Source organism: Harpegnathos saltator, unplaced genomic scaffold (genome assembly GCF_003227715.2).
Source record: "Harpegnathos saltator strain DR-91 unplaced genomic scaffold, Hsal_v8.6 scaffold63, whole genome shotgun sequence".
NCBI classification, from domain to species: Eukaryota; Metazoa; Arthropoda; class Insecta; order Hymenoptera; family Formicidae; genus Harpegnathos; species Harpegnathos saltator.
The window spans coordinates 456502-482484 of NW_020230460.1; the positions used below are offsets into that span (position 1 = coordinate 456502).

The 25983-nt window shown below is 32.0% G+C and overlaps 2 protein-coding genes and 1 long non-coding RNA gene across 5 annotated transcripts; 1 reads left to right on the forward strand and 2 right to left on the reverse strand.

Moving 5' to 3' along the window:
• Window positions 1-9515: 9515 nt before the first annotated feature.
• On the reverse strand, window positions 9516-10861 carry LOC112589852 (uncharacterized). Its single transcript, XM_025304665.1, has 5 exons — window positions 10768-10861; window positions 10586-10693; window positions 10197-10283; window positions 9834-10045; window positions 9516-9760 (listed from the first exon to the last, which is right to left on the reverse strand). The coding sequence occupies exons 3-5, from the start codon at window positions 10270-10272 to the stop codon at window positions 9617-9619; spliced, it is 432 nt and encodes a 143-aa protein (XP_025160450.1). The 5' UTR covers window positions 10273-10283; window positions 10586-10693; window positions 10768-10861; the 3' UTR covers window positions 9516-9616.
• A 1692-nt stretch (window positions 10862-12553) lies between these two features.
• Window positions 12554-13701, forward strand: LOC109503610 (uncharacterized). Its single transcript, XR_002162660.2, has 3 exons — window positions 12554-12834; window positions 13129-13182; window positions 13396-13701. It is a non-coding gene; the product is annotated as an uncharacterized LOC109503610 (long non-coding RNA).
• A 3323-nt stretch (window positions 13702-17024) lies between these two features.
• On the reverse strand, window positions 17025-25564 carry LOC109503964 (uncharacterized). 3 transcript variants are annotated; one of them, XM_025304662.1, is made up of 9 exons: window positions 24897-25564; window positions 24532-24663; window positions 20810-21161; window positions 20460-20611; window positions 19852-20038; window positions 19681-19740; window positions 19125-19378; window positions 17917-18076; window positions 17025-17658 (listed from the first exon to the last, which is right to left on the reverse strand). In XM_025304662.1, the coding sequence occupies exons 3-9, from the start codon at window positions 21159-21161 to the stop codon at window positions 17531-17533; spliced, it is 1293 nt and encodes a 430-aa protein (XP_025160447.1). In that variant the 5' UTR covers window positions 24532-24663; window positions 24897-25564; the 3' UTR covers window positions 17025-17530. The 3 variants fall into 3 exon arrangements, with proteins under 3 accessions (XP_025160447.1, XP_025160446.1, XP_025160448.1); XM_025304661.1 differs by lacking the exons at window positions 24532-24663; window positions 24897-25564 and adding an exon at window positions 21477-22373; XM_025304663.1 differs by lacking the exons at window positions 24532-24663; window positions 24897-25564 and adding an exon at window positions 21477-22373 and having other exon boundaries at window positions 17539-17658; window positions 17921-18076.
• Between the last annotated feature and the right edge of the window lie 419 nt (window positions 25565-25983).

Here is a 25983-nt window from a genome sequence, read left to right on the forward strand (position 1 = left end):
GGGTATCCATGATGGATTTCCTCCTCGTAAAAAAAAGAAAAGAGCGAGATATATGGGAGGAGGACCGTCCAGGCCGTCCAGCCCTGCCTACAAGAGTGGGTAGGCGGGGCATTCGGGACCCTGTCGTTCAGAATGGCACAGGTACTCACCGAACATGGATGTTTCGGTGAGTACCTGTGCCGAATAGGAAAGGAGCGCATAACGTGCTGCCACAATTGTAGCCACGATCACGACTCCGCGCAGCATACGCTCAAGGACTGCCCCGCCTGGAGCGAGGAGCGTGGGGTCGTGATCAGGGAATTGAGTCATGATCTCTCGCTCCCCACGATCGTTGGGGCCACAGTGGGGAGCGAGAGAAAATGGAATGTATTGTTGCGCTCACTCTCACACTCGCACTTACATTCAGGTAAATGAAGAACACTCGTGTAAGAATATCAAGCTTTACTATATACAGCGCAACTTTCTCAAACTTCAAACAAGAATAATTCTCTAATTAATAATTCTGAATTCTCTCGTCTGTCTATGATGACAACTTGCCGGAGACTCTCTGTCAGCTGTTCTTGTTGTTTACTTCTTATCGATTTTCTGTCGTTAGGACAATCCTCGCTCAGATGTCAAAATCAGCATCGGATGCCTAAGGCTCACGGACAACGGACGCTGCCACAAACCTTGTGGCTCGAATACAACAGTATTCTCCTCCTTCTGCGAGTCGGTAATGTCGCAGAAGGAGAAGGCGGAGGTTCGCCGGAGAGCAGAAGGCCGAGGCAGAAAGAGAAAGAGGAGCGAAAAGCACCGGCTTTAGAGGGGAGGAAGAAGTAGGAGCAGAGAGGGGGATGCAGACTCCTCTGAGGAGGAGGCCGTAAGCAGGATTGTGGATCCGCCACCACCTCCAGCCCTTCCACCTGCACCTCCCCCTCAACCACCATTATTAACACAATGTTAACACATTGTTAACACGAGGAAGATCCTGAAGGCGCGTCGGAATGCCCATAGGGCGGGAAAGCGCGCGAGGATAGCCCGATCGCCTGTGAGGGAAGAAGAGGGGTTGCGGTAACGGCTGCAATGCTAATACCCCCGACCCCGACAAAGAGGAAGACAATGGGAAGGGGATTGTACTCATCCCCTCCTAGTCGTAAGCCGGTCCTAAGGAAAGGAGTCGGATGAGAATAAGGAGGAGGAGAGTATGCAGCGGTGGCGTCGTCACCGAGAATAAGCATCTCTCCCCCCTTCAATAGGTCCATCAATTGGATGGACATAAAAGGAGAGGGGGTGGTAACCCCTCTCTTTCTCTCCTGTAGGAGAGATGATGTGCCCGGCGGCTAGGGGATCTTTTCCCTCCGTAACCGCCGGGCAGGGGGGATGGGACACTGAGTGGAGACTCTCAGTGTCCCAACTAGCCCCCCCAAACGTAGGGCGGCTGGCTGAGGAGCTGGATCAGTCAGCCGCACAGCAATATATTGGCGGCGTTCCGTCTGGCCAGGAACGGAGGTTGAAGCGGGCTTCGGCCGGCTTCCCCCCTCCTGACCCTGCAGACGGGGCGTGAGGGATGGAGGGGAAGCGGTGGTTGAAGAGGAGCTTCGGCTCGCTTTCCCCCTTCCCTCCTTCCCCTTGGGGATCGACAACGGTCAACGTTTGGACTCGGGACCCCGATTAGCAGTCACGTGCGGCTCCGGGGTCCCGACCCAAGCCCCTTCGCAGCGCCACCCGGGGAGGTTTTAGCCGGTAGGAGTCCGGCATAACCTCCCACCCTTCCCCGAGGGTGGGGGGTATCCATGATGAGATAAAATTGTTTTGATTGATCAGGTCGCCATATTGGATCCGTCATTTTTAATTCTACAATTTTTACATGGGATTTGTTTCCAGCGACATGAAAATCCCTTATCATTTCCTTAGATTTTAAAAACATCTCTAATAACCTGAGCTTAAATGCAACGAATTAATTACTCGTTCTTGTAAATACAAGAGGTAGTTCTCACAAAATCGGTGAGTGACGCAAAGGTAGATTTACTTGTAAAAGACACGTATTTTTTTATACGTGCCTAATCTTACTTTTAAGGGGTAAAACATCCCCTGAAAGGTAATTCACTATATTTGGTTTTGGGGGAATATCTTCGAAACCGAGAAAGATAAAAAATTGTTTGAGATAAGTTTAATGGTAATTAACGTTTTTGAAAATAGTATAATCGAATTTTGCAACAATTTGATATTTTGCAAAATACCACCATAGCGAGTTGTTTATGGATTATTTTCCAAAAATAGAATTTCGGAAACCAACTTTGTTATACATAGTTGAATTTGGAGTGAAATTTTCTTTAATTTTTATCCTAAAAAATTTTTTAATTTTGCAAAATTAATTGATGGTGGTGAGGGTATTTTGCAAAATATCAGGTGTAGTAAAAAGAAATCCATTATTTTTCCAATAGATGGCTTTAGTTATCTGTATCTCGCGTTGTATAAGTCCGATGGGGTTCCACTAGATGGCGTTAGAAAGATTAAATTTCGTACTAAAAAAACTTTTCTGTCAGTTTTGTGATTAGTTGACTCAGTTTTGTTTGAGCGCACGTCAAAGATGGACACTAGCAAAGAGAAAATACGCTATATTTTACAGTTTTTCTTCGATAAAGGCGAAATCGCAAGCCAGGCGGCTGAAAATGTAAATAGTGTTTATGGTCCTGATACTGTAACAGCCAATCACGCACAATTTTGGTTTCGTCGATTCCGTTCCGGTAATTTCGATGTCAAAGATGCACCACGCACTGGAAGGCCAATTGTCGAAAATATCGATAAAATCATGGACATTGTTGAGTCCGACCGTCATGTAAATACTGTTTCGATTGCCCAAGAGCTAAAGATTGTACAAAAAACCGTTTGGAACCATTTGAATAAAGCTGGATACAAAAAGAAGCTCGATGTTGGGTACCACACGAGTTAACGAAAAAAAACCTCATGGACCGAATTTCCATCTGCGAATCGCTGCTGAATCGCAAAAAGATCGACCCATTTCTGAAGCGGTTGGTCACTGGTGATGAAAAGTGGATCACTTACGACAACGTCAAGCGAAAACGGTCGTGGTCGAATCGCGGTGAGCCGGCGGAAACGGTGGCCAAGCCAGGATTGACGGCCAGGAAGGTTTTGCTGTGTGTTTGGTGGGATTGGCAGGGAATTATCTACTATGAGCTGCTCCCCTACGACAAAACTCTTAACTCGGAACTGTATTGTCAACAATTGGACCGTCTGAAGGAAGCAATCGCCCAGAAGCGGCCAGCTTTGACCAATAGGAGAGGAATTGTGTTCCATCAGGACAACGCCAGGCCACACACATCGATAGTGACTCGCCAGAAGCTCCGGGAGCTTGGTTGGGAGGTTCTTATGCATCCACCTTATAGTCCGGACCTGACACCAAGTGATTACCATCTGTTCCTGTCCATGGCGAATAATTTTGCTGGTGAAAAATTCGCTTCAAGAGAGGCTTGTGAAAATCGACTGTCTCAATTTTTTGCCAATAGGGACGAGGGCTTCTATGAGAGAGGCATAATGAAATTACCTTCAAAATGGCAACAAGTTATCGAACAAAACGGCGCATATTTGACCTAAATCGGATCATTCTAATTATGGTAATTAAAGCCTTCAATTTTATGCAAAAATAATGGATTTCTTTTTACTACACCTGATATCAAATTATTTCAAAATTTGATTATACTGTCTTTAAGAACGTTAATTACCATTAAACTTTTATTTGAAACATTTTTTTTTATCTCATGGTTTCGAAGATATTCGCTCAAAACCAAATATGTCAAATTACCTTTCAGAGGGTGTTTTCACCCTTAAAATTGCACCATTGTCGATATAAAAAAATACGTGTCTATTATTTTTTACTACTCTACAAGTGTACTGAGTTTAAATAAAATCGGCGATTGACACAAAGGTAGGTTTGCTTGTCAGAGACAGTGTCATCTAGCCTTAAATCAGCTGCTCGGAGATTAAGCGCAAGTTGACGTATACAAACGTTCCGCAGACACGGAACTGCTGTGCGTGTTTGAGTGATGTCACATATGCGTTTATTACGCTTTGTGATCACAGACATCTATGTTATTATTAGTCTGCTAACTAGGATGAAATACATGGTTCTGAAAGCTATGTACTAAACTCATGTGCACATATTCTGCAGGTGGAAAATACTGATGTCCGATTGAAATGAAAAAATAATATATGTACACATATGTAACTTCTTATACACATAAATATGATGAATATTGTCCATATTACATATTCTTTACCATTTACACTATGCATGCGCAGACGTTTATTTGCACTAATATATAATTTTCGAGGTTCAAAATTACCTCTAGAAACACGGGAGTTAACAGTCTAGTGTAATATAGATGTTTATATTTATCTGTGATTAGTTTTTTTAATCATGTAAAAATAAGAACATATTGAGCGAACGGTCAACGTGTGATGTATATATTATATTCCTATACCCAGTAAGCAAAATGCTAGCAGAATGCGCGCAGATTGACGCTAATTTCGATCAGATCTCCATATCAAAACCATAGCCATCTGTGTCCTCATTAGGCTCGTGTTTTGTCGACAGGACCTGTGTGACAGGCCGTGCGAGCAGATTGTCGGCAGAAACCGCGCAAGTCCTGCTGCCAAACTACGCGTAGAGTCTGCGCGTGAGACAAAGACGGAGAGCGATTGATCGTCTGTGCTTTTCTAACTTACTATCTTCCTTAAAAAAATGGAGTGAACAAGAAACGTGCATGCTTTGCCGTTATTGTCAGGATGGGCGTAGTATGCACATATTTTCTCAGGGGGCGCGTCGGAAAAAACGTCCCGGCGTAATCGGCCCGATGGCCGCCCTCAGGTCTCTCTGATTGGAACACAGCCAGAGCAGTCTCAAGATCGTTGGGGTTAGAGAGATATACACAAATGAGGTTAGAGAGACTTGCAATTAACATTACCTGACATTAAATTCTAAAATATCCTAATTTTTTTTATTAAAGAAAGGTGATGATTTGATTTTTTTATTAAAGGATTTTTTACTAATCCTTATTTTTTTAATAAAAGAAAGATATATAAGAAAAAAATCTTGTGGTTGTAAAAAATATAAGTAATTTATTCCTTTCAAATTTTACTTCAATATGAAAAATAAGAATATTTTTAAATGTAACATTGAACATTAAGTGAAGTTTATCATAATTTCTCTAGCTATGTAATAGAAATTATGTGATGAAAAGAATATATGCTATATGCTCCATACTACAAATATAAACACAGTTATACGAGTAACTTTGCTATTTACTGGAATTAAATCTGAACAAGTATAAATTTGGGTAACATGTGAATATATTTGACAACACCATTTCCTGAGTCATTAGACTTTGAATTGACTTCATCTTTACACTCTGTGGAATATGACATTTCTACCCATTACTGACTACCTATTTCTGTCAATATCTTATAGTTTATAAAAATGTGTTTGTTTTATGTGTGTGTGTATATAAATGTGTGTATATATGTGTGTGTATGTGTGTAACAATTGAAGAGTTGAAGAAAAGAAAGTTTAGTCAAGTTTGCGACAAGATTAACATTTTAACTTTTCCTTGTCATCTCTTCCCTGTCAATAATTTATGATGCATTTGCCTTTGTCTTTGCTTGACTTTTCATATTTCATGAATTTTTCATACAGTTATTGCCATCATTTGACAATATGGTTTTAATAAAATTGCATCAATAAAAACAATTTATAAGTTTCATCACATATCAACATACAATTTTATACTTTATTTATGTTTACAATTAATAATTATAGTAGAATTAAATCAAATAGTACAATACAATAAAAACCTGTGATAAATCATCAAAACTAGGCAATGTCAAATTTGGGAAAGATATAATAAATTACAATACACACACACACACACACACACACACATATATATATATATATATGCACAAACTGAATCATTTAACATTACATTTAAAAATATTTTTTATTTTTCATATTGAAATAAAATTTGTAAAGAATAAATTGCATGATATATTTTTTACAACCACATGTCTTTTTTCTTATATATCTTACTGTAATAAAAAAATAAGGATTAATAAAAATCCTTTAATGAAAAAACTAAACTATCAACTTCCTTTAATAAAAAAATAAGGATATTTTAGAACCTAATGTCAGGTAATGTTAATCGCATCTTTCTAATCTCTACTGTGCGTATCCTTCTAACCTCAATAATCTTGAAATCTCTGTATATCAAGCAGTGATTCTCAAATTCATAACCATATGAATCATCCATGTCATTAGAAGAAACACTGTTGAAACCGTTTTATTTTCCAGTGTACATATGATGATCAAAACTGGTAAATATTAACAATTTATATATAATATTTATATATATTAGAATACTATACAGGGTGAGGAAAAAAGATGGAAATGATTTTGATCTTCAAGCAGATGGCATTTCTGAACTAAAACATGAATTGTATCTTTATTTTAATTTCATTATCATATGAAGTATTCATATTTTGATTTTAATTTTAAATTAAGTAACAAACCACTTGAAAATAAGATATGGAAATGTGTTCAGATCACCTTTCTCAATCAATTTCAATTGTTGATAACTCATATCGTAGGGTTAGAAGATATAACATTAGCTCATATTTACCTTGTATAATTTATGATTATGGCAATTCATGTGCAAAGGCTATTATTTCGCGATGTTGATTAATGTCTCAAAGTTTATATGCTAGCATGCATATATGTGTCGATTTTAGGACTACTTCTAAAGTGGAATAACAATGATGCTATTTATTCAAATCACTGTTATTTCTTTATTCTTTAAATATTTGTTGTATGACATAGGTCATTTGCGTGACACAAACTATATATTTTCAGTACTGGCAGTGAATTTTGGAACACAGCCATAGTAATTAAGTTAAATGGCGCGCGCATAGCGTGCGCATATAAAGTGAGGAATGAAATGTTAAACGGTACTAAGCGGAGGAAGGGCTTTGCCTCTTCTCCAAACAAATCTTAACTTATTGCATCTTTATATATTGTTGGACATTGTTGAAAAAGTCCTCTTAAGATCTTTATTACCTAGCCTAACTTGACTTATTATATCTGCATATATTAGGTGCTTGCATGTATTTTGATCAGCGCCATATATTGGTGAAAATGCGAAGTATCAATGTAAAACAACCTAACCTAACTGTTAAATTCGATGGTTTTCACATTTCTCTACATAAAATAACAGTTTACCATTTAGTATTATTGAGTTATTCAGTGTATACAGACGCTAATCATGGAACGCTCAAAATTGCATTTTCGACATTCATTACTTTTGTTGTTTGATTTGAAGAAATCTGCTGCCGAAGCCCATCAAACACTTTTTAGAATTTATGGTGATGCTGCTCCGTCATATCCCAATTGTCGGTTTTGGTTTCAACGGTTTAAAAGTGGTGATTTTAATGTCAATGACAAAGAACGGCCTGGAGGACCAAAAAAGTTCGAAGACAACGAATTGCAAGACTTATTGGACGAAAACTCAGCTCAAACTTTCAAAGAACTTTCAGACAGCTTAGCAATTAATGAATTAACTGTTTCCAGACGTTTACATGCGATGGAAAAGATCCAAAAGGAGGGAAAATGGATACCATACGAATTGACTGAAAATGCCATTTCGAACCGTTTCAACATCGCAGTTTCATTGCTTGCCAGGCAAAAAAAGAAGAGTTTTCTGTGGCGTATTGTTACTGGCGATGAAAAGTGGATCTACTACAACAATCCCAAACGCAAAAAGTCATGGGTTAGTCCAGAAGAGCCATCCACATCGACACGAAAGAGAAATATTCATGGCCATAAAGTCTTGCTGTGCGTATGGTGGGATCAGCACGGTGTAGTGTATTACGAGCTGCTAAAACCGAATGAAACTGTTACTGCAGATGTCTACCGACGTCAATTGAACAAATTGAACGACGTATTGTTGCAAAAGAGACCAGCAATAGCGAGTAACAGACGCAAAGTCATCCTTTTACATGACAACGCTAGACCTCACGTTACAACAGTTGTGAAGGATACACTGTTGCAGCTCGAATGGAAAGTTCTACCGCACCCAGCGTACTCACCAGACATAGCGCCTTCTGATTATCACTTGTTCAGATCGATGCAGCATGGCTTGGCTGGCACACGGTTTCGAAATGCTGAAGAAGTGCGAAAATGGATCGATGATTGGATCGCTTCCGAACCAACATCGTTCTTTCAACACGGTATCGCCATGTTGCCAGAAAGATGGGAAAAAGTTGTAGAAAATGATGGAAAATATTTTGATTGAAATATATTGTACCGATTTTTTTCAATAAATGCCTTTTTAAAGTGAAAAAATGATCAGAATACATGCAAGCCCCTAATAATTAGGTGTTATGGATTTTAAGATCTTTTTAACAACGCCCAACAATATATAAAGATGCAATAATCTAGGTTAGGATTTGGGGAGGAAATGAAGAAGAAAGGGCCCTTCCCCGCTTATATGCACTGTTTAATATTTTTTAATATATACCCAGTCGACACAGTTATATATTTCTATATAATAGCTATACATTCCAATATCACATTTTATATAACGTGAAAGTAGCTGTAATGTTGTAGTTATATCATAATTTCACCAGTTTTCAAAAGTAACGATGATAGTATGTTTATGTTACAAATAGGTTGATGTAAGTTATAGTTGCTATATGTATGTTATATATTTCATGTACAGTACAGTTACGTAGGAATAACATACCATTCCTAAAACAGTTATATAACATATATAATTACGGTATATAAAAGCAGTCTATAACAGCAATAAAACGATATTATATTTATATTTTAAAGGAAAAATAATCATTTACATACGATAGATATATTTTATTTCTTAAACATGAAATACATATTTGTGAAATTATAATATACAATATCACAGTATTAATTAATATTAATATTAAAATACGTAGTATGGGAATTAATATATTAACATATAATTGATATATGACATAAAATCTTAGAACAAAATAATATTATTTATATTAGAATGATTTAATATGGTATTAGAACAATATATTAAAACGAAATTAATAATAAAATTAGAAATTAATAATAATTAATTATAAAATTAAAAATTAACAATGTTTCTTTGGAATGCAAACTTAATAACTATATCATTGCTGTAACTGTAATAACCTTATACGCAGTTGAAATCATAACAGAAGAATATTATAATAATAATATACTATGACAAATAAATAAAATTATCACATCAGAATTTTATGAAAATTTCTCCCAAGGCATTAAAGTATCACAGTACAATATAATTAAAAAATAGTAGTAAAGTCAATTTATATATTATGTATGAAAAAAATATCAAGAATTGTTATCACACAAAACAAGACAAATATTCATTATTATATTAAGAAACGTATTGGAGAATATTATTTTTTTAATATTAGTCCTTATTTTTTCTTGCAGCTCGCTGCTTTGCAAAGCGAAACCACTCTGCAGCAATATCTTCTAATTCAATTTCCTTAAACTGTTCATAAGACGAAGCAACAATTTGATGAATTTCTATAATTATTCGTAAGTCATGAACAGCATAATTGTTTTTTTTCCTTTCCATGAACATAATTTAGTACACTCATCAGAAAAAACTTTTCTTAGAATCCTTTGAATATTATCTCTCGGTGTATGCCCTCCAATATTGGCAATAAAATTTTTCTAAAAAAGAAAATAATATTATTTTTGAAGTTTTTGTTACTATTTATTATGCAATTATGAAAAATGTACCTACATATTGAGAAAGAGCTGAATCATTACTTGTGATAAGTTCTTCTAAAGTAACAATGTTTTGAAGATTTTTTAATGGCAATAACGGATCTAAGAATTGATATCGTATTCCATCAGAGGTTCCAGGTTTGCGCTCCATTATATGTAATATTTCGTTAATATTTTTTAATGTGAGAAGGAGCGATGCGTGCATACGACATATTGAAGCACATTGCTCTAAAAAATGTAAAAAAGATCATAAATAATATGTAAATATATTATCAAATAAATATGTAAATAATATAACAACGTTTAAAAAAATTACCGTTACAAGTTAAAAGTATACTAAATTTATAATTAAATATTATTTAAAATCAAAATGAGATACCTTTAATGATAGCAATATCTTGTACTATGTCTATTTCCTTATTAGAATCCGTTTTATTAACAAATGTCACAGGCATTGAATTCGATGCTGGAATACAAATATTAATGATACTTTTATGTAAATAATACGATTTAATAAAAATTAAAACTGAAGTAAAATAATAAAGTACATTAATTTCAACAAAATATACTTCTCAATAAATACCAAGTAACAGTATATTTATGTACAAGTTAAAATTTCCTATCCAACAATATAACTGTCACAAACAATATTAGCAACATTGTTTGTAACATTGTTACATTATTGAGTACGATATTGTAACTTGCATGTTAATTTAATGTAAATTGATGTTTATTGAGTTATAAGTTACATTATTCAATTTAACTTACATCCAGGTGCTTCTACAACACTTAAATTTGCATCAAAAATAATGTTATCGTTCGTAAAATCATTAGAAGTTAACGTAGATGGAAGAGTAATGCAGCTTGTAATAATTGCTAAAAGTATATAATAAATCCATTAATATTTTAAATAATGAAAATATACCAATATGTAAGTATGAAATACATACGTTTTGAGCATTCATCCTTTTTCTTACTTTTCTTACTTTTACTAATATTATCTTTTTGCTTTATGAATGGTTCTGGAGAAGAACTATATCTGGTATTATCGAATTTTGCTCAATAGCCTTTACCAAGAACTTCGTCATCCGTGGTTTTATATATAAGGTCTTCCGCTAATTTTCTTCCTTTTTCCCAAGTATCTGAAAAATAATTTTAGTTTCGTAATAATTGTATCTTTTTTCTACTGTTTTATTATGTTGGTAAAAGATTTGTTCTCTTACCGCAATACATTTCTATTTCAACCTCTCACAATTCCCACGTTGTTTGATCAAGTAACATACGATTTGATATGAGAGATGTGATATTTTTTGCTTTTATTGGCCACCAACATAAAATTTTATTATTTTCCTCGTATAACCAATTACTTGGAACCTCAGAAAATGTATCGGTTTCTAAGAAACGCACGACAGCGTATGGCTTTTCGTAACTGATCATAATTTAGAGTAATACACAAAAGCTGCAGTTAAAAAGCAAATAAAAAATTAATTTTACTTCGATTTTTATACGATCTATTAATATTACTTATTTAGTTATGATAGGTATGTATCATAAGCAATAGAACATGTGTTCCGATATCGGTTTCTATTGGAAGTAATAAACATTTTGTGACAATATCTGTTGGCTTAATAATAAAATAATCAGAAACATTGTTTGAATTTACAACTGATATCTGTACTATATTAGAATTACATGGCAAATGGAAAAATGGTTTTGGAGAAAGAAATTCTGTCACTTTTAAATCTATTGTACTATTGTTTCCATCAATTATAATATTGGTTGTATAAATATTATATACAATAACATAACACCCATTTTTTAAAAGACAATAATTATCAGGTTTGTGTTTGGATATTATAAAAGTACGATACTGTAAACATTTTATAATAATTTTATCGTTTACATTTTTATATAATATTATTGGATATGATTTTGTAATGTAACTTTTATTATCTTTGTTATAAATGACGCCATTTATAAAATTTTCCTCGTAAAGTCGATTGACTATTTGGTGTAACGGTTTACCACTTGCCCGTACTTTGGACTTCAACTTTCCTAAATAACTTTCATATTTAAAGCAACTGAAATTTTTTAGAGGACCGAAATTTTTTACATCGGTAGCCAAATGTATTAAATTATGAACGTTGTATATTACGTTATGACCTCCATATATATTTTTATATTGAGTCATAAACCATACTAAAAGTTCATTAGCGTATTGATTTAATGTTTGACACAGCTTCTCATCACTCAATATTCTGATAGCTATACTAAGACTCAGAAAATGAATATACATATGTGTAGGTAGAACATTTTGTAAAACAATTGGTCCTGTATAAAGTAAAAATTGACGCAGTTCTGTTCCTTTCCATCGATCAATTTCAGTCATATGTCGCGGTTTTCTCATAAATTCTTTATTAATAAATTTAGACATTGAAATTAATTTTTCACTAAGTAGTGTAAAAGTATTATTTAGAAGTCTAATATTTTTAGGTCCTTTATACCAAAATTGAATTAAACGTTTCATATTGCCTAAATATACTAAATGCAAACTGTCAAGCGGAAATTGCTTGATCATGTCAATTTTTAATTCTTCTAAACAAGAAGTTCCTATATGATGGTCTGGATATTGTTTACTTCCAAATGATTCATCCGTTCTTAATTGTGACTGTATATCAGGAAATGTCATTCTGTTTTCAATATAATTTCATTCCTGAATACACTTTGAACATCCTTTATATGCATTATGGCCTTTAATTTTACACACATATGACCGAGCAGGAGTATCACAAAGAATAACATTAATACAAACAGAAGTAACTTGTTCATTAATATTAATTCCATCTTGTTCAAGTGTTTTCATTTCATCAACAAATGATCTGAGAAAATCATTTGAGTTTTCAGGTTTGCTTTCACCATGATGAATACCAATAACAAAAGGTTCTGTATAATCAAATGAATTAACACAGATTGAACCTAAAATTGGCCAGAAATCACTTTTAGACTATTTGTTAATGGTAATCCATCGATATGTATATTAATTTTTATTGTCTCAGGAGTACAGAAAGTTTCTTTTATTCTACACTTAACTCCAAATGCAATTCCAAAATGACTATAATTTCCTTTTCCTACAGTAGATATCAGTTTGCTAGTAATTCGGAGTGTCTTCATTATAGTACGATAATCAGTAGGGATATTAAAATCATATTTTTGCCATATAGCTAAATTAGCATTTGCAGCAGTCTTATTAATATTAAATTGTAATATCCATTCGCGCAAATCTTGCAATAACTCCTTTGCTTTATTTTTAGTTACTTGAGATATCGTATTATCTGCATCTAATTCTTCAAATAAACTATTATCATGTAAGTTAAATTCTTCAAAAATACTGCAGCTTTCTTTCGTTTTACAACTGGTATATAAATTAGCATAATCATCAATTTTATGTATGTCTCTGAATTTATCCTCTATTTTGTCATAATATTCATGGTTATACTCAGAATTAATAGAATAGTTCAAATCTAAGTCATTGGTTGCCAAATCAATATTAGAATCAATGTTTTCTATTTTTTTTTCAGGTAATGCTGGTGAAAAATGCTGATAGCGTGTAATTTCACAATTAATTAATTGTTGTCTGCGTCTTTTTTATAATAAATGTAATGGTTTAGGCATTATTCCTGTAACAAATCCTATATAAATAATTAATGTTATCGCATCTGTATTATTCATTACACATAAGAATATATGTTACAAAAGTCATATATAATAAAAGAAATAGCATAAGAAAAAGCTTTATAAATACATTAAACATTAAACATATACGTATGTTAAACAATACACGACAAACGACATATTTAAATAACATATAAAATGAAATAAATATATAAAATAGAATAACCTAAATTATATATACAGGGTGCACGATTTATCTGAAGACATTGAAATATCTCGAGAACTATGCATTGGATAAAAAAAGTGGTTAATGAAAGTTGTTAGTCTCGAAGGGGGACATCCAATGATACCAAACTCGACCTCCCACCCCACCCCCTGGGGGTGGGGGTTGGGGGCAACTTGGAAATCTTAACTGGAAATCCTCATTTTTATTGCAGATACGGATTCCATGCCACAAAATACGTAAATTTTGTCCGAAACTTTTTTTTGATTCGTGATAGATGGCGCTGTAATCGCAAAAAATTATATTTTCCGCAATTCTCCAGAAATGATCATTGGATTGAGAAATAAAAAATACCTGTTCAATATTTTTAAAGAACATAATAAAAGTTATTCCCCCCTCATCCTCTCGGGGTAGGGTGGGTGATAACGTTCAAATCTCAAATGGGGACCCACATTTTTCATTGCAGAATTAGATTGTACGTGAAATTTTTATTGAAACAATTTTTTTCATTCGTGATAGATAGCGTTGAATTTTTCCGAGAAACTACTTTTAGCGTTACACAGAAACAATGACGAGGACGTAGTAGTTTTATGTTCCCTTCGGGTGCTTTTTTAATGTGAGTCCCCTTGCCTCTCACTGTTCAATTAATTAGAGTAAGTGTTCGAAATTTTTACCTTCAACTTCAATACACTTATTGATCCTTTTTTCAAATGACTGTACACAGGATAGAAGCATATCTGCGGGAGTTTCAGCGCAACCGTTTCTTATACGTTCTACTATGTTTTCACGAGTTGTTGGCACTTGTTGATTTAAAAATATTGAACAGGTATTTTTTATTTTTCAATCCAATGATCATTTCTGGAGAATTGCGGAAAATATAATTTTTTGCGATTACAGCGCCATCTATCACGAATCAAAAAAAAAGTTTCGGACAAAATTTACATATTTTATGGCATAGAATCCGCATCTGCAATAAAAAATGGGGGTTTCCATTTAAGATTTCAAAGTTGCCCTCAACCCCCACCCCCAGGGGGTAGGGTGGGAGGTCGAGTTTGGTATCATTGGATGTCCCCCTTTGAGACTAACAACTTTCATTAACCACTTTTTTTTATCCAATGCATAGTTCTCGAGATATTTCAATGTTTTCAGATAAATCGTGCACCCTGTATATATATATAAAATGGAGTGAAATAAAAAAACACAAAAATCTAAAAGACGTTGTACAAAAACGTTTGAAACATCTTAAGTTATTTTTATATTTTCTCTTAGTCATTCTTTAGACATTTTTAGATTTTTGTTTGGCATATATCAGTAAAAGTAATAGGGTTATGTACATATAAGTTTTCATACATCAGGTTTAGAAAGTAACGCTTACTTGTAACTTTTTAAGTTATTATTTTTTTCAATAGCGACTCAGTAACAATGTTATTTTGTTAACGAATAACGAATAACGCTTATGCGTTACTTCCTCAACCCTACGTAAAATGAAATATGACATAAAAGACCTATGTTAGTTTTATACGTAATAATATAACTCAAATGTATATTTACCTTAATTGGATTTGAATAATATTTTTTTTATGAGATTGTTTAGAAGTGTGTGTCGAAGTTTATTCTCTATAAAGTTTGAGGCGAGGTAATGAGACGTGTGCTTTTGCGCGACAAGAGAAAGATTATGCCGGCTGCACACAGGACGCGGTAAAGGTGTCAATACATGGGAGCGTCGAGCGTCAAAGTGTCCAACCAATCAGTTTTTCATTTCTTATTTCACGTATAAAAACAAGGAACTTTGATTGGTTGGACGCTTTGACGCTCGACGCTCCCATGTATTGGCACCTTAACGCTTGCGACGGAAATTTATACGGTAGCCAATCAATGTGATTTCCGTAAGAGCTAGAAGCTTATTACATAAAAGTAGCACATTGATTGGCTATCGCGCGAACTTTCGTCATGCGGTAAATGTTACTGCATCCTGTCTGCATAAAATATTACGCTGTATTCGTAATCAATATTCGTAATCTCGGTTGTGAAACTAGTCGTAACAAAAGATTGCAAACTTATTACGTAAATTTACTGATTTGGTTGAAAGCCATAATATACATAAAATTCAGTAAAAATATAAAACATAAGCGTAAAGAAATTGACCAATCACAACCGAATAGTCAGTTTTCCAACAACCGAATACTTATTTAATTTTGTATGTGATGGCTTTAATCAATGTTCAGTTTTTATATTATTAAAGTTTCTAAATTAACTGTCACAATGCTAAATAAATTCACGCTATATATACGAATATATATATTTATATATGTACGCATACCTATTGCAATAAAATGTAACGTCAATGCAGTTCCAACATTTAGATGCTATATAACAAGAGTATTATCATGTAAATAGTGAATGATATTGATTTTATATAGCGACAATATTATATTGCAATATCGCCTATATATTGAGATAATACATTCATATTACGTAAATAATATGTAACATTTGCATATTTATATTATATAAAAGGAAATGATACATAGATGTAACTGGGATATAAATATCATGAAATATCCCAAATAGCCAAAAAGATGTCTTTTAGATTTCTAAAAGATATCTCGCCATGTCTTGAGATATCTTACTTTTTTCCCCAAAAGATTTCTTTTAGGGATCTAAAAGATGTCTTACGCAACATTTTGAGATATCTTTTAGATATCTAAAGATGTCTTGAAGATATCTTTAAGTAATCCTGAAGAAGTCTTAAAGACATCTTGCAGAAATGTAAAAAGACATCTTATAGAGTATTAAAAGATCTCTAATAAGATTTCTTTTATATATCTTCTAAATATCTAAAAGATGTCTTAAAAAACATCTTGCAGAAATGTAAAAGACATCTAAAAGATTTCTTTTACACATATCTCAAAGATGTCTAACAAATATCTTTTAGAAGTCTTCAATATATTTTAAAAAACATAAATATTGAGAAATGAATAACAAATAATAGCATTGCGTTAATATTATATTTATTGACGATTATATTAACATTACAACACACACACACACATACATATATATATTGTGTATATATTTTTTTATTTATAAATATATATAGTTATTATATTTATAATTATTATATAAAAATTATATTAAATTATATATTAATGATTAATATATAATTATTAATTATATATTAAATATTATAATTATTACACTTTATATTTGACTGTTTTATAATAAAATATGTTTTCATATAAATTATATAACGTAACAACATTGTTTGCGTTAAAACGTTACTTGCTTGTTAAGATATGGGCGTAGCCAGAATTTTTTTTTCAGGCAGACCATACACAAGCCACCTCTTTCAATTTAAGCATTCAATGCAAAAAAATTATATAAATTTTATCACTTTATTGCCGGTAAAAAATAAAAAAAAAACTTCAGCGCCTTCGTATAAAAAAATAAATTTTTTTCTACGTTTAGGGGACCGTCTTCCTCTGCCTCCTCCTGGCAACGCCCATGCAAGATATAATTAATTAATTTCTTATTATTAAATATACAGGCTGTGCGGTAACTCGCTTTAGAAACACGATGTACAGGTAGATTAGGTGAAACTGAAGAAAAAATTCCTATATCATTTTGCGAAGAACCACATAAAATATAGAATTATTAATTAATTGATCATTAGCTAATTTCTTTAATTAATAACACAATTTTACGTCGTTCTTCGCAAAATCATAGAGGAATTGTTTTTTCAGTTTCACTTAATCTATTTTTATATCGCGGTTTTTAGCGGAATTATCGGGCACTCTGTATACTAATTACAGAGTAATTTATTGTTGCACTTTTTTGTTTCGATATCTCATTTTATCACCTGCATGTTGCAGCCAGTTTTTTACATGCTTGACAATCAATGCAATGGTACAGTCAGGTCCATTTCCTTTTGTACGATTGACAGTACCTGTGGATAGTATTTATATGTTTTTAGTACTAGTAGATATATCTGGTTGGAAAAATTCATATCTATTTATATAAACAAAAATAATAGTACTCTAAACATTATGACAAGTTATAGTCCTTACATATCACTAATGTTTAAAAGTATTTTTTGTATCTATATTTGAAAATGATATAAAAGAGAATTTAACATTTGGAAAAATTAAGAGACATATATATATATATATATATAGTTTATTTGTAATTGTTAAAATATACGTACTAACTATAATGTTTGCAAAAGTTGTATTTTCGATTGCGATAGTATTTTTTGCACCAGTCCAAGTCAACTTGTGTCCTACATCAAATGTTATGCAATATGTGAGTATATTGGAGATCATTTTTTGTGTAGAGTCACCACCAATACACTTTATTTTCTTTTCCTGCAAAGAATAATGTTAATATAGACGTTAATGTTCGTATACGTGACTTTTTTTCTTTTATTATTTATTATTATTCGTATTTCGATATTACTATATACATATGGCCAAATCTATGTGAGCAGATTTCGAGTGCAATCTAATATCATCAACAGTAGATCGCAAGTAAACAATAAATTTGATGCAAGATATATGAAATCCTGCTACCAAACTATTTTCACATATGCGACAATGTTTTCGATTGGGCATAAAATTATATATTGATGGATACGAAGAAAGTATTTGTACACATACACATATGTATGAATATATAGAGTGTTTGTTTAGGGATCATATTCAATGGAGGCATAGAACTGATTAAGATAAACAAGAAAGTCAAATATCATGTAGTAAAAATTATAAAAATAGCCGATTTATGCATGAACAAAAATTGGTTGTAGAACTCACGTTCGGTCTCTGCAGCTCGCAGATCGAGTTAAATCATCTAACGATACTTACCGGCACGTGACAAGCAGAAGGGAAAATGTGCAGAAATAATCCTTTCTTCTTCTTGCCGCGCGCCGATAACTATTGCTAGACGACTTGATTCGATATGCGAGCTTCAGCGACCAAACGCACCTCTTACTACCGCTGCGATGCACGATTTTTATTCATGCATTACTCAGTAATTTTTATGATTTTTGCAAAAAGATATTTGACTTTTGTTTATCTTAATCAGCTCTATGCCTCCATTGAATATGATCCTTTAGTTAACAAATACTCTGTATACACACACACACACACACACATACACACACACATACACACACACACACACAGACACACACACATATATATATATAATGTGCAATTCAATTAGTGATTCATTGACTGATATGAAGAAAATATTTATTATTCAATATATTCATATGTGTGTGTGATATATATATATATATATATGATATATATATATATATATATATATATCACACACACATATGAATATAAATACTTTCTTCATATCAGTCAATGAATCACTGATTGAATTGCACATTATTCAAAATATACTTACAAAACATTTACGAATTGCTTCATCATTTTTCAATGTTTCATTAAATTGTACGTATTCCTCGACGGATGTCATTGGAAATTCAGGCATTAAATCCATAGTTATTGCTTCATTTTCTTCATTTCTTTGGAAACTTTCTCTTAAAATAGCAACTATTTCTTTCAATTTTGTGTTATTTTTAGCTGCTTCGTGTTTTATCTCTGTTTTGAATTGTTGAAAGTCTTGATGTAAAGTATCTACTTTTTCATATAAAGAACCTGCAAGAAGAACTATTTATATTTCATCATTCATATTTTACTGTAAGCATCTTCAGAGACTAATTTTTTAATGTTATTAATAACTTTGTACACTACAATATACGATAAAAGTATTTTGGAAATATAATAATAACTATATTATATATGATGACAATACTAAAACAATACATTACTAAAATTTACAAATTTTTAGAAATGATTTACTATTTTCACTGTTTAGTATTCATTAGTATGATCAATCAATTAGTATTCATCTATATGAAAGAAAGTATTCATCTATATGAAAGAAAAATGTATCTTACTTATAATTACATGTATATCCTCGTCTACATTCATTTCTGTAATTGGGAGAGCCTTCATCGCTAAATAAAATAATAGAAATAGGTTCACAGATTATTGAATTTACTTATTCAACTAACTTTATATAATATATGCCATGACAAAAAGTATACCGCTATATAATTTGTCATTACCAATTATCTCATTTTCCTTATTATCGATGTTCCGATCATAATCACGAGAATTAGTATCATCCGTCATCTCTTCATCATCTTGCTCATCCTCATGAAAAACTTGAATTGAAAATTGGTGTTCATTTAAAGGTGAAGGGACATTGCAATTAGATGGATTATTTTTGACGGATAAAATTTTATCTTCCTCCTGGAATTCAAAGTATATTAATATACAAATTGTATGTGTGTGTAAATCTAACATATACGTGTGTGTGTACAAATATATATTTATGTATGTATTTATAAATTAAATAACGATTTTTGTCCGAATTTATTCAACTCTCATCTATATTTACATATAAATAAATAAAAATATAAAATACTATTAATTAAGTAATAATTATTCACGTATTGTAATAAATATATAAATGGTTTTATCAAATGCTACTATTTTGTTTCACTGAACAACATAGAAATGCGTGTGAAATGTCTATTTTGCAGCTATGTATTGATAGTTACGATTATTCCAATTATAAATTATTAAAAAATAATCGATGTCTGAATAAAAGCACGTCCTAATTAGCGCTATTTTTCTCTATATATTAATCATTAATATTTGTAGTACTTACCCGCTTCTGCACGTTATATTCCGAACTCACTGATCTAAAATGTAATGAATTTTTCTCAAGTTCAACATTTGTAGATGTAGCTCCAATCCCTTCGTGTATTTTATAATTTGATGGGGGATGTTGATTTGATTTATATTTCTTGGAAATATTACCTATATTTTATAGAAAATTAGTTTTTTCAACGATTTACGACTTATCTTTATAATTATATACTTATCTTTATAATTATATACTTATATATAGTATATAATTATATTAGTAAATTAGTTTTGTTACTCATTTTCAATGTGCTACTTTACGTTTTATCATATTATATTTTGTAATTTGCTGTAATAGAATTTGAAACTTACAATTATTCACGTAATTATTCGATTCATCGTCATAAAATTTTTTTTTCGTTATCAAACGTTTCAGAGGCAATGTTTGGATTGGTTCATTTAAAGAAGCAAATTGAATATCATCCGAAGTGGATATATCAATACAAGATTTTTCTGCTTCCTGAGCCTTATCAAATGTATTGTAAGGTCCTAAAATTTTATGAAAATGACTGATGTTCCAATCATTTCCAGGACTTATCTTCTTCTTTATTGTATTGGTAATATTTTTTTTAGACAATGGAAACGTAAATGTTTTTGCATTAAAGTTTACCCAAGAATCGGGAACGACTTGGCAGTATTCGTCCCAAAATACGACGTAATACATCTGTAACAATAAATACTGATTAAGTAATGATGAAGTATTTAAGAGAATAAATGAAAATAATTTCACTCATAATTATTATGATTTTCTATCCTAAAGCATCCAAATTATGGTTCAAACTTGTCATAATTTATTGTTAAAAAATATTTATATATATAAAACTTATTATTTATATAAATATCTATCATAATTACAAATTGGATTAAACAATATTATTTGTATAATATAATATATTTATGTATGATATAATACAATTTATAAATTACTAGTTTTATTTATAAATTATTACAGTTGTTTTTATAAAAAATAACAACTCACTTCAATCATTAGTATGTAGAATAGGAATTATACAAAATATATCTTTGTAAGGAAGTCGCATTGCTTTTGCGCTTATTTGACTTATTGGATACATTCCAATTTCAGACCATTCATTTCCGACATAGATTTTCAAATTTCGCGAATCACATGGATATGAAGATATATTATCGAAATTTTTTAACTTTTTTCCAAGTATTACTGTTTCTCCATTCTTTTTTCCAATATATTCAATCATGAGAACATTTCTGTTATTCATATAACAATAAGAATCGGCTTCTTTGATGCAGGATAGTGTAAATTTTTCAAATATTATTTCTTTATGAGATTGTGTACATCCAAACAATAATTCTTCGTTCTTGGCATTTTGAAGAATGGGATATTCTTCAGGTTTATACCCAATATTTCTTACAGTTTGACATTTTTCCATTAATCGTCTGTGCAATTGTTGTAACGGTTGTGCATTTTTTCGTAGCATTCGTTTCATTTCTTGAAAATAATTTTCGAATGGAAAAGCACTGAACATGTCCAGACACCCATGATTCTTAACATCAACATGTAAATGAACCAAGTTATGTACATTGTATGTAACGTAGTTCTCAGAATATAACATTTTAAATGTTTGTACAAAATGTACTAATAATTCATGTGCATATTCGTTATTGTATTCGCAATCGGCAGGATTACAAAGAATATAAATTGCACAATGTAGAACATAAAAATGTCTCAAATAATCATTTGGCAAATATGACCATAAAATTGATAGACTAGTATATAAGAGAAACAGTCTAAATTCTGTCGCTTTCCAGCGATCTAATTCATCTAAACCTCTTGGTTTCCTAGAAAATTCTCTAGGTATGTATGTTATTAACTGCTTTAAATCTATAGATAATTGATCAATTTGAGAAACACGCAGTTTAATGCCCTTTATTCCTCGGATCCACATATTTATAAGTCTTTTCATGACACCGAGACAAACAAGATGCATATAATCTAATGGGAACTGTGTTACCATTTTCAATCCAATGTTTTCAAAAGGTGAATTATCCACATGATGATCTTCATTATGTCGTAATAAAAATTTTGCATCTGTGCGTAATGGAGCATTTTCATTAAGGAATAACATTCGATTGTTCCTCCATTCACCTTCCTCTTCACATTTATCGCATCCATAATATCCTGTATGACTTTTAATACATTTCATGAATGCTTTTGCCGGGGCGTCGCATATTATAGCATTTATTAAAACTTTGTATTTTTTTCCTCGATATTGGAATCCTTTATTTTGAATTTCACTATATTCTTCAATAAATTGATGAATAATCTCATTCGGTTTCTTCGGCTTACAATATCCGTGGAATACTCCAATGACAAAAGGTTTTTCTCTATAATGAACGTGGACAATTTGCCCTAAAAGTGGCCAAAATTGCGATTTAGAACTCTTTGCCAATGGTAGTCCGTCAATGCTTAAGTTGATTTTAATTTCATTTTCACAACGTTCATAGAGAGGTTTATTATATCGTAAATGATTCTTCAATGCTGTCTGCAATCCATGATAATAAAAAGTACCAGAATGATTCTTAATTATTGATGTTGTTCTCGGAGTTCCCAATAAAGTTCTCGCATTACAAGGAAGCTTTTCATATCCATTGATTTTGAGACCTTGAAGCAATTTTGTTAGAGCCACATGAGTAATATTATACTCAAGACTCCATGTCCGAAGAAATTTGTATAATGCAAGTTCTTTCTGTACATTAAAACTCAAATCTTTATAACATTGATTATTGCATTCGGCAATCAATTCCATATCAGATTCTGAATAACTACAATTTGAATAAGAATCAATTCTTTGATTGCATTCTTCGACATCTCCATACATATATATATTATTATTATTCAAATAATTGTTACTATTCTCTTCAATAAGAATATTGTCATTAGACATTTCATGAGGAATCTCAATGTCTAAATTAATATTATATGTATCGCCTGTATCAATAGTATGTACTGCACAATCAATATTTTGTCGCCGACGCCATTGTTGAGACCGACTCAAATCGTTATATCTTTTTCTTTTCGGCATTATTAATTTTTTTATTATATGTCGTTTGAAACCTACATACAAATGATGAAAATTTCATGATATAAAGGCAAAATATTTAATAAATAATATGTAGTTCTTCCACATATAAAAATACGAAAATCGAATATCGAATATATGAAAAAGTGAAATTATTCCAGATATTTAATATTTAATATTATTATATTAATTATGCCAGAGTATGAAATATCTTTTAAACTATTATATTTTTTAATTTTATCTTTGAATGAATATCAATGATTTTATTACAAAGATATTTCGTGTAGATTAAAAAAGAAACATCATATCCTATTTCTTCTTTGTAGTAGCGTCCAGATGAGTACTGCGTCCTGGAACAGCTTTATATCGACGTTTCAGAAACGTTGCAGTTTGCATCTTAAGAGCTGAGAGCTTTGATATTAATTATTCTCTCCTCTTCTTTCTTCAACACAAGGAAAGGGATACCTAAGCACACTCACGAAAGAGGAAAATTCAATATCAGGACTCCTCAGCCTTGAAGATGCAAACTGCAATGTTAGCGAAACGTCGACATAAAACTGTTTCAGGACGCGGTACTCAACCGGAAACTATTACAATGAAGAAATTCACCGACCATGAAACCCTCAAATCTGAAACAATCAGTGCACATACTGACGTCAGATTGGCGACAGATCCACAGACATCTGTGTCCACAATCTGCTGTTAGACTGCCGGCAGAGTATGCTAACACAATCTATGACAGCTCTGACAGCAGCTTGATGGCAGAATGCAGATCTTGCTAACGTCTATTAGCAGGCTCTGCACGCAATATACCACGAATCTGCCATAAAAACCTAATTAATACATACTGTGTGCAATCTATTGCCTTTGTGTTACAAATGCTGCTAAGAGATTGCTCGCACAGGTTTGGTTATTTGCTTATTATATTATTTCTAGTTTTCAATTTTTCAAAGAATCGTAATCATTACTTGAACATACCTTATCGAGGAGTTTACCAGCAAGTAATTCATAAAATTAGATAATTTCTATGGCGATAATTGTGTGAAGACGGAAGACAACAACCAAGTACTACTGGTACAGTCCGAATATTGTGTCAATTCCGTTGTAAACCTAAACATAAAATGTGATTGATTAAAATCCTAATGTTCATTGAAGTACAAGATGTAGCACATTTATTACTAACATTATAATTTTCCAGCAAAACATAAGGTTAGGATAGAGTAAATTATATTAAAATATTCTTAGTTATACAAATCGCACAGAAAATATTAAACATTGAATGGCAAAAGGATTTAAGTATAAAGACAGATACAATTGTAAATTTGAAGGATTTCGAGGATTACCTTTGATAAATATCGGATCCTTGAACCGCACGGTTTCTTTTCGGTAGGAAGTCACGAGGTCTGGGAGTCGATTGCGTGTATTGAAACAAGTGAATGATAAAAGTGAGTGAATTTACTAGAATTCACCACGTTTCAAGATACGCAATCGATCTGTTTTTGTTTACCTCCCAGATAGCACAATGTCTACAAAGATGTTTAAAAACTTCTAAAAGAAGTAGGACGTCTTTTAGGCATCTTTTCGAAGTCTAAAAGACATGTTTGCGCACATTTTGCTATCTGGGCTGTTCTTTGTTGTTATTTGTCTGTTGTTTGTTGTTATGTTGCACGGATTATTTTATTGGCTACGAAGTATCTCAAGGGTTGCGTTCTGTAATTCACTGACAGCACTGAAATTCTATATACGTTACATGAACTACAGATTTTCAGTATTGGCCGTGAATTAGGGAATGCAGCCAAGATGAACTTCAGAATGTCTTAAATATAATTGAAGATTCACACGAGATCGGATGATACGATATATCCCATAGGAGAACAATTTCTTATAGAATACCGGCCTTAGGGCCGGTTGTTCCAAGTTTAAAGTAATTAGTTAATTTGTCTATTTTTATTCCTTCCTTAAATTAGACAGACAAATTATGATTAAACTATTATTTAACTTACCAAGAAGTTGAAACAATCGGCTCTTAAAGATATCTTCTAAAAGATATCATTTAGATATCTATTACAAATATATTGAAGATATCTTTTAAGATATCTTTCAGATGTCTATAGATATCTTTTATAAATTCTACAAAGATATCTTCCACTACATCTATTTAGATATCTTATAGACAACTTGTAGATATCTTTTAGAAATATCTTAAAGAAATCTTTCATAAGATATCTTTTAGACATCTACAAGACCTCGTTGTTTTCTGGGATTTGTTATATAAAGCGTTACTCTCAAATTATATAGCAGTAACAAATTGTGTCGACTGGGTATTGTGTCAAAAAAATAGCTCTATTTATAAAATTTCGTAGAATTTCATTTTTCAGCAATCGAACAGTAACTGCATGAAAAAGTGTCGTATACTGGCCCATTATTCTT